The 13,321-nt window shown below is 48.0% G+C and overlaps 2 protein-coding genes across 2 annotated transcripts; both read right to left on the bottom strand.

Annotated features, from left to right (window-relative positions):
- Positions 1 to 245: 245 nt before the first annotated feature.
- On the bottom strand, positions 246 to 1,357 carry N7537_010096 (uncharacterized protein; the record flags this gene model as incomplete). The annotated part of the gene is made up of 2 exons (XM_056901150.1): positions 246 to 1,181; positions 1,232 to 1,357. The coding sequence occupies 2 exons, from the start codon at positions 1,355 to 1,357 to the stop codon at positions 246 to 248; spliced, it is 1,062 nt and encodes a 353-aa protein (XP_056749818.1).
- Positions 1,358 to 1,798: 441 nt separating this feature from the next.
- Positions 1,799 to 3,797, bottom strand: zfpA (uncharacterized protein; the record flags this gene model as incomplete). The annotated part of the gene is made up of 2 exons (XM_056901149.1): positions 1,799 to 3,255; positions 3,311 to 3,797. 2 exons carry the CDS (start codon positions 3,795 to 3,797, stop codon positions 1,799 to 1,801), a joined length of 1,944 nt encoding a protein of 647 aa, XP_056749817.1.
- Positions 3,798 to 13,321: the final 9,524 nt, after the last annotated feature.

Here is a 13,321-nt window from a genome sequence, read left to right as displayed (position 1 = left end):
ATCCAGATTCTTCCATTCTCTTAACTTTTCTCCATGAGTATGCAGCATACAAAACCAAGGCATGTATTTTCTATTGGAAGCTCTTGATGAAATTCTTTTTAACATCTCGTAGATGAGAGAAATACAAGACTAGATATGTATTCAATTTATACACCTCCCAAGCGATTCCATTCCGGGTATTTAATTCAGGCATGCAAGTATCCTACCGCATCTTCCGCGTAGCTATACAACTCCCAGAAAACTATTCACAGCGAAGGCCCACGAGAATCCGTACGAGGATATCCAATCGTAGCAAGGACCTGCGTCAAATACTCCGGATTCTCACGCAGAGCATCCCACTCACCCTCGGCCTTAACCATCAATGTCGCAGCAAGGATAGTACCATTCAGCGAGAGCACGCCGGGATCAACGATATCGCGCGTCGTCGCGCTATTAACGGGAACAAGAGCCGTCTCCTGTTTGCGCGGGCAGATCATCATCGTCGAGCGGGTCATAGCTAGGTTGTAGCTTATAGACGCTGGTCCCTGTGTGGGAAGAGACTCGGTGTCCTGGCTCGGTGTTCGTCCGCGCGTCGCTGCGGCCGCGGCCTTGTACAAGGTTATGTAGATTGCGTGCAGGGTTTCGGCAGAGGGGTTTGGAGGGATTGGGAGGGCGAAGTGGGCCAAGGGGAGACCTGGCAGATGCTGGAACTTCGGTGTTGGAGAGGGGGAGGTTGGTTGGGAGGTGAGGAGGTCGATCAGCGGATGCCAGGACTCCAAACCTGGCTGACGCATTGAGTCCACGGGGAGGAATTGGAGATGGCGGTGTGGTTGGCTTGCGCCGCTGTCGTCGCCGGAGTTGAAGAAGGCGAAGAGGCTCTTTGAAGACGAGCCGTTTGTGGATCGAGAACCATCGTCGTCGGTGTTCCAGGCTTTTAGACACTCGTATGTAGCTTCGAGATCAGGCTTGTCGAGAATATCAGTCTGCGCTTGCCAGTCCTTTGTCACCAGGAGGAAGTGGTTTGGGATGACGGGGAATTTGTTGAGGATGAGGTTGTAGGTGGGGTTCTCGGGCGGGAACTGGGCGATCAGAAGATCTGGAGATGGATGCTCGAAGGGATCGGGCTTTGGTGTTTTGGGGCCATTGTCGGGTTTCAAATTGGAGGGCTTCTTTGCGAGGGCAGGGCAGTAGCGAAGTTGGTACTGGGTTTGCGGGTTAGAACTGTCGTGGTCGGAGTCTCAGCGTCACTCACTGATATCCCTGCAGCATTGATGATGGACAGATGGGTTGAGGAGAACACGAGATGGCCAGTATCTTTAGCAGCTGTAAAGCGTCTTGCGACAAGCGTGGGGAGAGATTCTGAAAATCCTAATTGCATCGTGGAGGTTGAATGGAGTTGAGACCGGGGGAGATGGCAGAACATGGGGGTGGAGATCGGCACATGGGAACCTGTTCACTTCACTTGGGCTTTCTACTGTTTATCCAAGGAATTTATATGGAATGTTTTTTGTTTATAAATTTTCAATTAGACACTCATTTTAGTTTCCAATTAATAGTGTCTTGATATGATCCCGACCAGCAGGATCTGGCATACAGGCATATAAGACCAGCCTGAAGACAAAAACAGACAGAAAAACAAAAGTCATTCAAACGTATCAGTCCCAAGGTATCATCCACAATCCGCATTCAGACAAATCGCTCAAGACGCCACTGCTGTACGGAAACATGAGACAGAAAAATAGGCACGAAGGGGGAAAGGAAGATAGGGAGAGTAGGGAGTAAGGAGTAAAGGGGAAAAAAAACCACAAAAGGAAGTCGTTTAAGCCATCAATTCATTGATAGAAATCTCATCATCCTGGGATAGTTCTGGCAATAACATCGCCGGCTGACCCATAATATGAGACGAAGGACCGTTCATCCAAGGGCCACGCTCCTCCTCAGTGGCACTCAGCACGCCCTCAGCGCGCTTCATCGTCTCGACATCCAGATCGGTAACGTAAGCATCACGGTTGGTGCCATCGCCGGCGCCACCGGGGAGTCTCAGACGGACCTCGAACTCATTGTTGAGCATCATCTCGTCTTTCCACAGACGGCGTTGGCCATCAAAGACACACAGCACACGCTTCTTGGTCTTCATGCTGCTGCTGGGGCATCCCCAGGACTGGGGGTAGTTGCCACGGTTATTGCGGCGACGGGTTGCGACAGTGCGGGGGGGCTTGGAGGAATTCTTGGAGATGGCATTCCCGGAGCCGATAATAGGGCGGGAGGCGGGGATGTTGCCCTTGGATGATCTGGGTTTGGTCTTCAAACCGCGCCAGTTGGAGGGGTCGTGGGTATCGTCGTCATCTTGGTCTTCGTAATCGTCGACTTGGTCGACCGAGCCAGGCGCGTCAAGTAGTTGGTGCTTCTCCATGGTCTTTTTGACCTCCTCGTCTGAAGCGACCTCTGCCAGACGCTGCTGGTTGATCGCCTCCGAGGGCTCTTCTTGCTGCACAACGCGGAGAACACAGTCGTCCAGATGCTCGTAGAAGTCCTGCGCGTTGCTGAAGGTCGATGAACAGGTCGAGCACTTTCCTGTTGCGTCGGGGCTGTAGTTGGTGCCCTTCTTCGCTACGCCGGGGCTGCGCTTCCGGCAGTTTGGTGGAGTTTGTTCCACGCCGTGGACGGAGGTCAGATGGCGCTTGAAGACGTCGGCGCGGTTGAAGCTCTTTTCCGCGGGGGAGCCGGAGCCCGGGCAGAAACCGCATACCATTGTTCCTTTGTAGTGGGTCAGGGTGTGGCGGTTCTTGTCGTACTTGCGGGCGAAGCCTTTGATGTGGTACTCGCAATTCAGGATCGGGCACTTCTCTGGTCGCTCAGACTGGTGAGTCAACATGTGGGCTTTCAGGTCTTTGAAGACTCGGCCACAGTCGGGGTGTGGGCAGCGCCCTTTTTCTTTGGTGTCTTCGTCTGGCTCGATGCTGCTCAGCGCCGGGCTGTGTTGCGAGCGTCGGGAATGCATTGACGAGACGGACGATCGTCGATCATAGATCGAGAGTGGGCGCGAATGTGACCTATGTGGGACCATGAGGGGAGACGGCCCAGTGTGTTGTAGTGGGTGTGAGCGTGGAGATGTGTGGTGGTCTGCGATGTCATTATATGGGAGAGGCGATGGGGCGGGAGAGTGGGAAATGTAATTGGGTGGCACGTTTGAGTAGGAAGAGGTGGGTTGGTCGGGATATGAGATAGTCGGGGTGATTCCAGGGCCTTGTTGCGCTGGTTGGATCAATGAGGGATCTGGTATGCATTGTCAGTATACCAGACAGCTTTTGCGAGTGATATCAAAACATACCGACAAAAGGGTCCGGGAACTTTTCTTGATAGGGCATATCCATGTCCAACGTACTTCCCATGTACTCCTGAGAGAAAAGGTCGTTCATCACTGCGGCTGGCAGACCCAATCCGTGGTTCGTATTCACCCAGTTCTCCTGGAAGGCATGCGCGGTTCCTGAGTATGGTGATCCCATTGCCGAAGAAGATGCGCTAGCAATGGATTGCCCCGAGGCAGCAGACCCGGTGGGAATATATGGCTCAGCAGAGTGAGAGGCAGAGATCGAAGGGGGTGTGGCGGGTATAGAAGAAAAATATGTTGGATTTTGCAGATCTGCAGACTCCAACAAAGGGTGGGTATCATAGTAGGAATTGGACGCATGGGACATATCATGGCCTTGTGTGTAGTTGGGAAGACTCTCAACGGGGAAAGAGAACATAGAGGGATCCATGGTCATGGGATCGAAGTATGGGAGTTGTTTAGGCCGGGTAGCTTCGAGGGCCATCATCTTGGATCGAGCGTGGAAAGGAAAGAGAGTGAAATCGGGGTGGGATTCAAAGGCCATCATCTCCTTGGTTAAGCAATGCAATGCGCGATGGCGATCCTAGATACACAAATCTGGTCAGTACATGCTGTTTCACAGAATTCCAATTTTGCGACGCATGGACATACCGGTGATAAGGTTTCTGGCTGAGATCGCGGCCCGCTCGGCTAACCAAAGACGACAACCACGAAAATGAGCCAACGTGCGCAATTGACCGAGAGAATAGATCCTCATGCAAGGAGGTAAGAAGGTACACTATATCGCAAGGCAGGGAGGTCACATCCAAGTTGCAACTCTACGGACACGGGTAGTGAAGCAATGTCGATCGACAGAGAAGAGTCGAGGGAGACAAGGTTTAATAAGCGTATTCCCGAAAAGATCGAAGACGAGGATTGCGCTAGATCGTCGAGTGATATAAATTCATGACAGACTTTGGGGGGGGGGGAGGGAGGAGAGGATATTATAGATTGTCAAAGAGGAGGAAGCATTGTTAAATGGTGACGATGGGCCCGCCCTACTGTAGTTAGTTATAGTCTTGTGTCTAGAATTATATTTTTTATTTTTTTATTTTTTCAAAAAAGGAAAAAGGAAATTGAAAATTGAATTGAATTGAATTGAATTAAAAATAAAAATGAAAATGAAAATGAAAAAAACCACTCGATAGTAAACAAAAAAAAAGCAAATAATACATAAAACAAAATATAATATAATATAATACCATTACATACCGTATTTTTTTGGCACGAACCAGTTGAACGTGTCGGGGCTGTGAACAGGGACAGGGAAACTTAGCGCCCATGCAGATAAATTTGGGACCCTCGGGCTATTATTATTATCTGCACATGGGAATCCTCATGGGTCAATATCTGGTCTGGATATTATTCTATTATTCTCAAGTAGGTAGGTAGTTAATTACTGTCGATTAGTAATATTGTACCTCCATCTACTCTAACCTCAGACATTTCAAATCAAAGTCTTGCGTACACACTATTTTGTACTATAGTACGCACGGTACCCCGTACTCCGTAGTTGTCTAGGCCGTCGGCTCAGCCTTCATCAGGCGCCCAATCTCTGCTATCCCATCAATAGTCAATATATAACCCACCATATAGTCGTTATGGGTTCTGACAGCTCGCCTACCTTTATCCACTTTTGGCTCATTCCGCCCTACGAGATATGTACGCTTTCCGAATATCTCTTCCGAGATTCCGGTGGAAGCAAATATTGGTTTGCCCAAAGTACCTGCATTGAGATAGATCGTCCATCGTGCTCATAAGAACCAAATTGGTCGATGGCGCATATTGAGATGAAAAGCAATTATGAAGTTGCTGGTCCTTTTGCTTCACAACCTCTGCAACACAAATTAGATTTTTGACGGGGATCAGGAGCAGCCTCCGGTCAGACGGTCGGCCGTTGCACGAGAATGAATTGCAATATACGGAGTATAATGATTAATCGCTATTTTTTTTTTTTTGCTCATCATCGGCACCTCCGTTCTGCATAGCAGGGGCTCTCTCCTGTGGTCTTGGCGGCCCCTTTTCCCCCAGACCCTCCTTAGCCTCGTCACCCCGGTATGCATATTCGCATATATACGTGTGGACCAGCTTACCAGGGTACAGAATGGAACTCAACATGTTAAGGGGGAAAATGTCTATCTTATACTCTCCAAAAATGTTCTATCCCGCCAGTGCGGGTCAGACTGCTCCGTACCCGTCCGTCCCATTTACACCAAATCATGGTAGGAAGAGCGGGACTACGGGTTAGTATACAAGCATAAAGTAAGACAAGCAGAAAGTATAATAGACCCAGATCTGGGGATGTAGATGTACCCTTTTTCTGGGAAAACTAAAAAGCAAAAAAGGACAAGGATGAGTTTTGGGGAATGTCAGAAAGGACAGTACGACAGTACGGAGTACTCCGTACTCCATACATATAACACACAAATACAAATACAAATCGAAATTCCACGAGTTCGGTCGATCCGTGACGGGACCCCATTCATTTAGCGTCCCCTCCATAACTCGGCAGGACAACCGCGTGCCCAGAGAGTGATTGGCCCATGTGTCACGACCCAATGAGAAATGAAATGAGGGATTCCTAACTCCTCTCCAATCAGGGCCCTGAAAGCCCTTCCAAGGACTTGGTGGGCATTCCTTAGGGTCGGCCGGGTGGGTTCGTGTCTGTTTCGCCCGCTATTCCTTATTAGTAACCATGACAGGCGATCATTACAGCATGTTGTGTCAAAATATTTTTCTTTCTCAATGTTTTCCTCGGATTTGCTCGGCTGTACAAGAGCCGCATTCTTTTAGTGATTGGGATTGGGCCTGCTTCTCTTGGTTGCCTTTTGCGCCATTTCCTAATCAGGAAATCAGCGCAGCAGTTCTATCCTCCTTGTTATATTTACAATTTACAAGATCCTATTAATCTGTCACGGCATACATCGTATGCCTACAGGTAAATCTCGGACATCCCTTGATCACTGGGTGTTGCATATCCGAAGAAAACTTATGGTGGGTCTACCCAAAATGGATAGATGAATGTCAATCTATTCTCTTTTTTTTTGCTTTTTTTTTCCCGGATGCACGGTGATAAAGTGACATATTTCTCATTTTTAAGTCAAAGTCGGAGATTCAATTGCAGATTAATACTATCAAGACCCCATCCCTTAATGTGGTGTTCACAAAACATCGAGATTAAAATACCAGGAAAAGAAAACAGAACCAATCTTGGCCTCTTAGATCCCCCCTCCGCATTACCCATTGACCATATTCATCTAGACTATCTACACTAATTACGCCATATAGCCCTAGCCGGTACAGGGGAGGAGTACGAGCTGTCATTCGGAGTGTCCGTGTTTGGCACCAAAATACAACTAGCGCCACATATGCCTAAGCCACAGACCCATACGAAGTACAAGTTTGTCCCAATCATAAGCGAAAAAAAGGCGTTCTTGGAATTCGTCACATAGCCAAACAGCATAGGGAATTGTTGGTCCACATCCTTGAAAATCAAGGCGCAGCTGGATAAATTACACCGCTGACTGCGGGAGTTCGTATTTATCGGCGATCCCGGTGGTAAAACCCCCCATGCATTCATTGAATGGGGTCTATTCCCATACTAGTTAATAGTCATGTATGCACAGTCTAAATTTTAGATGCTAAACTGGGGGAATGAAGTCATATCCGGCCCGTGTGTTGGGTTTGACCGATTCTTTTACCCTGGTTTTGCGGGTTTGAAAGCCTTGGCCTAGTTAAACTGGCGGTCGGCATCTGGGGATTTGCCTTTCGCCCAGGTTTTGACATCTGTACCTACCCGGGCAATAGGTTCATAACTGCAGATGTTAACTTCTCGTTAACCATAATTATTCTAATGATGACTGGCTACGGAATAGATAGTCTTCACTGGTGATTTTCAACGTCCACGTCAAACACACCCGAAAACGTCCTCAAGCCGTATCAGCCTGTCAGCACCAAGAAATGGCCGTTGATTAAGACTGTCAGTCCTTCACACGTGTGATGGAGGTATCCCACTTGATCCAATCGTTTGTCGAATTTGCTATCCCCCTTTTCCTTTTGGCCCCCAACCTGTTATATATTTCCACTGAAACACTGAACAACTCGTAAAGCCACGCGTTTGAATCTGACATTCCAGGCTCTTTTCTTACGAGGATGATTAGAGTAGCCAAGATCCAGCCGTCACCACGGCATCGGGACCGCCGTATTCCCACCCGCTTCCGGAATTGAGGCTTGAGATAGAATATTAGCCCTGTCTACGACTGAGATAACCTGTATGCCAAAAGGAAGTTCAGTCCGGCGACCCCGAAGACTTCCCCTGTAGGTCCACCGTATCGAAATTAAAAATACGGCAAGCAGCGAGGCTCTTAATTAGCCTTGATGCCACCCCCTCTAAGACTGGTGGATGAGAGATGCCCAATGCGTCGATGCTGGCGTTTGGGAACTGAGGTGCCAAACATCACACCAATTCGAATTATGTGCCTGGGTATACCTGGGTATAGTCCGGGAGCCGCCGGTCCATGGTTGACTCGAACGGAACCATGGAAGTCCCAACTTTCTTTTACCACGTTATATTGTACCTGTTGTTTGTTGTACTTGTTGTACCTACATAGGTACTTAGGTACTTCCAACTCAAATATTTGTCATTTGTGCTTGGATCACCCTCGGACCAGAGATACTCTCCAGAGTGGCAAATGTCATCCCCCAGAGCTTGGTAATCCCCCATTTCGCCGTTTATTACCAAAAACCAATACAGGTTCAAGAATAAACCAACTTTAAAGCAAGCGGCTAGACATTGCAGGTGCAGTAAAAATCCAAAAATACCACATCTAGGTTCTAAGGTTCTAAACCCAGTCCCCTTGAGCCTACTCAGCCAAAAGTTGAGCCTCTCATGCTATTCGCAGCGTCGTACATACCAACCGCGGCCCTAAGCCCTACCGGAGGAGTGGGCAGGATTTTGGGGGGGGAAGGTAGGGGGGGAAGGTTTAATCCCTACCCACCCTCGTGGTGTTTCTAAAAACAGAAGTGAAACAACCAGGGTGAAACAATCCGAGGAGGAGAAGATCAACGCCAACAAGGCGATCGTATATGCATAGACAACCCAGTCTGGTCTGGGGAATCCGGATAGGGCAGGTAGGTTTTTTTTAGGAACTCATGCAAGTGCACGGCATAAAAGACTAAACTATTTCAATGCATGTTTATTATTCTTATCTATATGGTTACATTACTGGAGTTGGTAAACGAAGTCATGGTTCATGGTTCATGTGGTCCCCGCTGATAGTTGTACGAACTTTGAACTTACCATGCCACATCCATGCATATTTCCATTCAGTCCTTCCTCAGTTGGTTTAGATCGTTTTATTGTTTGGGTGTAAACGTTTCGGACCCCAAATATTGGCCATGTGTGTGGACAGGGTTGGTGACCCCGTGGACGCCATTTATATTGCATAGCCCCTATCGGGTTTGTATATAAGCGCTGCACAAGGATTTGTATTGTTGCGTCTTTTTCCAACAATCATCTCCCAACTTGTACAAAGAGGCTAATCCGACATTTAGCGCTGTTGAGTTGCCGCATTTAAAGACGACAATCCTGCCGATCAGCTAGTGTTCGGTTAATATTTCCAATTCCTAACAAATACCAATTTGTTGGATTTTCAACCCCGTAACTTAATGTCAGTCTGGTCGGTTCGGGATCCATGGTGTTTCAGGAAGCGATATTTGTGTATCTCAACCGCGCGCCACAAAATGACCAGACTTATAACATACAGGGTTCTTCCTTGTCCATAAATAAAGACTTTCTAGAAAGCACCGGGGATCCCCTGTAAGTTGCACAACAGAATGGCCCCGACTGCGCCATGTCATCAAAAAATATATATATCACAACACACTGGATTTCTTAACAATTCCCAAATTAAATATATTCCCGCAACTCTTCATCCATTCTTTATGGCCTGGATCCTACAGATGGAAAGATCCACAATCCCTTTTTTCAAAGTACAACAATGTACAACAGTACACAGTAGATGCAGCTTCCAACAGCGACTCCGACGATCCCAAGATCTAGACCTGCCTACACGCTTCTTCTTGTGAATCCTTCGACCCAACATTGGGCGGCTCAAATCTCTGCCACATCCATATCCACATCCGCATCCTCCCCACGCTCAAATTGCAGCCATATGCAAACCAACAGCCTCGCCGGGCCCAATTCGCTATCATACCAACATTAAAATCACTCATGTTTTGGCCCTAAGCGGGGTGGAGATATGTACTAGAGTGGAGGCCGAGTGCACGGTCAGCCTCATTTTCTCTTGCTCTATCCCGCATTGTTCGGTGCCCTGGTCAAATAAGGAAGCGGGGCCGCTCCCAAGCCTCGTATATGTACATACTTCACCCTGTTTAGCCGACTTTGGTGCTTGGCGGGCTTTGACTGGTTAGACTCGCATGCTCTACAACATTATGGTACAACATTATGTACTGTAATACCTGGTTTATGTGCTCGGTAGTCACTTCCCTGGGATCTGACTGGATTTTCCCGGCGGAAACGGACCGGAGGGTGGAACGGTCTATGCTCCCCACGCGGGTAGACTTGGTGGAGACATGTTTTGTTCACGTGGCAAGGGCGGGATATGAGGATATCTGTGCTATTGCTAGTTTCTGTTTAGTTTGAAACACGGTACAAATTAGGATGGAGTTATATAAGATATAGGAGAATAATCATCAGAGTGCAGTCTCCACAGGGATGAGATATTATCTCGAGAGGATGTTCAGAAGGTTTGGTGTGAAGACTAGCTTCACTATCGATTGCGACATTACAGGCCATACCGCTGCCAGAAGCCGATGTGTTTGCCCAGTGAACGGAACCTGCGCCATAGATACTCTATACTTGAGCACCATTTACTCCGGCGATCCTAGTTTTGGTTTGACCAATGTTATCGCGGTACCTACCAGGTGGTTTGTGTAGTATATCTCTGTCAGGGGAGTCGGAATGAAGAAATGGCATATTAGCCCTACTGCTACTCTGTCTAAATCACCCTCGACCCAAAGGCTCGCTTGCCTTTTTCCTATCTGACAACAACCTGCCTATCAGCACCCCTGCAAATAGGGGCGTCAGGGGGTGTTACGGGCGACACCCCTGCATGGGGACTTGAGAAGGGGTGAACATGTGCAATTCAGCGTACCTACAACACAGTATGTACATATTTTAGATTTTATGAAGCAGGGGGCTCCCTGTCCGTCTCACTCCCCCGCTGGACGCACGTGAAATCCCGAGATTCAAACTGTGCTATTGGTTCCACCCATAGGTAAGGCAAGGTAAGCTGCCGTGCTGTGGGCGCGGTCCGATCCTCTCGCTCCACGGTTCCATGTGGTTGGGACATGATTACCGCTTCCTGTAGGACTGCAGCTTTAAGTTTTAAGAAGCGAAGACGAATACAAATGTACTTGAGTACGTCGGCAGTTTATCCAAAGTATGTACTCCGTATGTTCCTAACCAGGACGCTAGTTTAGGTTTATTGCTAAACAAGGTTAAATGCGGGTGGGACAGGAATGTTGATCATCCTAATCTCAGTAATTGCGAGGTGAGTTGGGTAATTCGAAGCAGCTTATACGCAATGGTGCGGCCCATGCTCTTTGCGTTGGAATCATTTGCCCTACGTCTGCCGTATTCCTAATTCTTTACTCGTTTCCAGATGCGACCACCTCAGTGATAGCGTCACCCGGGCTCTGATCGACGTGTTCATGGGTTTTGGGTGTTCGCCCAGGAGGGGTAAAACACATCCAATCATCCGCCTACGAGCCGGCCACTGACGACACAATCTATGCGAGATTAACTTTGGGAAAGGGGGCCAAGCTATTAATCCCAGTCGAATGTAGAGTCAGTCACCCGCCGACCAAATACGGTCCTGATTCAGTGCCTGGGAACTAGTTTCTGGTATTGGTTATCGAAGATCAAACAATCTGGCCTTCTGTTATTTGTTTTTTTCTATTTATTCTTTATTCTTTTTTTTTTTCATTTAGGCTTATGCATACACCAACCATATCCAATCGTTTCTATCCAATCATTTCTCGCTGGTTATACAATATCTGTCACGCCCCTCGGGATGTAGTTCCCCCAGTTTACTCCATACTGGGCTATACAACGTACCCACAGACGAATATGGGGTTGTTCTTTAGAATTAGAGCTAGGATCTAATCATCTGATCTCTAATTTCTGAGTAGGTATCGCAGCCGGCCAAAGAGAGAGATGCTGTGGATGTCTTCCAACCCCGTGATAAACTCGAGGGAAGGCGTTACACTGTGCCACCGGGGCAGATTCATTTTGAGAAGTGTTGGCCGGTCCCAGAGTGGATTGATAGCACATCCGGCGTATCTTGTCCTAGAATTTACTAGAGAGGTCCCCGGTCCCCGGTCCCCGAGGTGATATTCCCTGCATGTCGGACATGTGTTATTTATTATCTGTGCCTAGAATCACTCCATGCTCCCCTTTCGCGTAGCGCGTGTAGACAAGCAATATATTGTATAGGATGAGAGCGAAACGTGAAAAGACTAGTCAAGCCACAATATTCCAATCAAGTATCCGTCAATTTCATGGACGCAATAGGCAGGAGGGGTTTACTGTACATGCACGATCTAGATCAACTATACCTACAGAGTATGCATCATCAAATCAATTCTGAGATTCCCCTATACATCCCTAATGATCGACACCCATTGCACGGGATCTCGGGAACCAGATGGTATGAATGCTATCAATTCCGGATATATATCCCAAGCCCCCGATCGGGTTTATAATGTTTTGATTGGATATATCACAATCTACCCATTTGATCGATATTTTGATCTGTCACCTTGGATCTAACTTGGCATGTCGATCCCGAATAAAAGCGAAGCGAAACAGTGATTTAATGTAAAATTTATGCGAAGGGTTCACTAGCAACAATTATGTGGATCACACATCTCCACCCAAAAATACGTGTTTATCCCAATTGTGCTTTTACCTATCTTTACAAATATTTACAAGTCTTTACAATACAAAACTTCACTGTGCCACAATGAAGGAAGCCAAAAGAAGCGAAAATTCAAATCCACATCCACTAACCCTCCCCCACCTCACTAGCCACTTTTACCGTCCTATGGGGGGAGCGCTTTCGCTCTCCCCGAAGATGACGCAACGACCCTTAACTCCACTTATTGAGGCGGTGTTACGATCTTCTTTTTTCTATGACGTCGGGTAACACGGCATAAAAATGCCACCCGTAGTCCACAATTAATTTATGGATGTGGAAATCGGGCGCTCCGACGTGACTGGTAGGAAAACTGTCTCGAGTCATTGCATTCGTTTTCGTATCTGCGCCTGCGTGCATCTCGAGATCTGCATCTGCATCTGTATTGCTGGAAATGTAGGGTGCAGATAGAAACCCGGGTGCAATTGGTCTGAGCGCGCAGGACGAGCACGCGGAAGATGCGGGTGTGGTAGGACGAATTCCTCTAATGGATCGTCCGGTAAGGTTAGACCTACCACCCGGGTATACATAGGGTGCATCGTACACTGTCGATCAGGTTTTTGGTTGTGATTAGGTTCTGTAGTTTGGCGATCAGATGGCTGGGCAGATGCACCTGGGTTGGTGATGTGGTGCTGCAGGGTCTAGCCTTTACCTTTGCCTGGTAGACTGGGTATTTAGGAGGAGGGGTATGTGGACGCGGTCAGGCACCCCTATGATAACCCTGGGATTCAGACTTGTGGCGTACATTGAGCAGGTACGTCTACACTGAGCGTAAGGCGTGGGTTGTTGTGGGGGATCTTCAAGGTCTGAGCTCGGTCCGCTGCTTATGTTGGGTTTTATACGGTGTATACCCGGGCAGCCCACTGGCATCGCCCATGCTCCTCGGGCTTACCATAAGCAGGTTGGGTATTAGGGATCAACGGTATCGGATGTGCAGCATGGAATATGTCTGTATCTTCTCTTTGGGCTTGTG

The sequence above is a fragment of the Penicillium hordei genome (assembly GCF_028827395.1).
Source record: "Penicillium hordei strain IBT 12815 chromosome Unknown utg000005l_segment0_segment0, whole genome shotgun sequence".
In the NCBI taxonomy this organism is placed as follows: Eukaryota; Fungi; Ascomycota; class Eurotiomycetes; order Eurotiales; family Aspergillaceae; genus Penicillium; species Penicillium hordei.
This window is presented reverse-complemented; position numbering and strand designations above follow the sequence as displayed.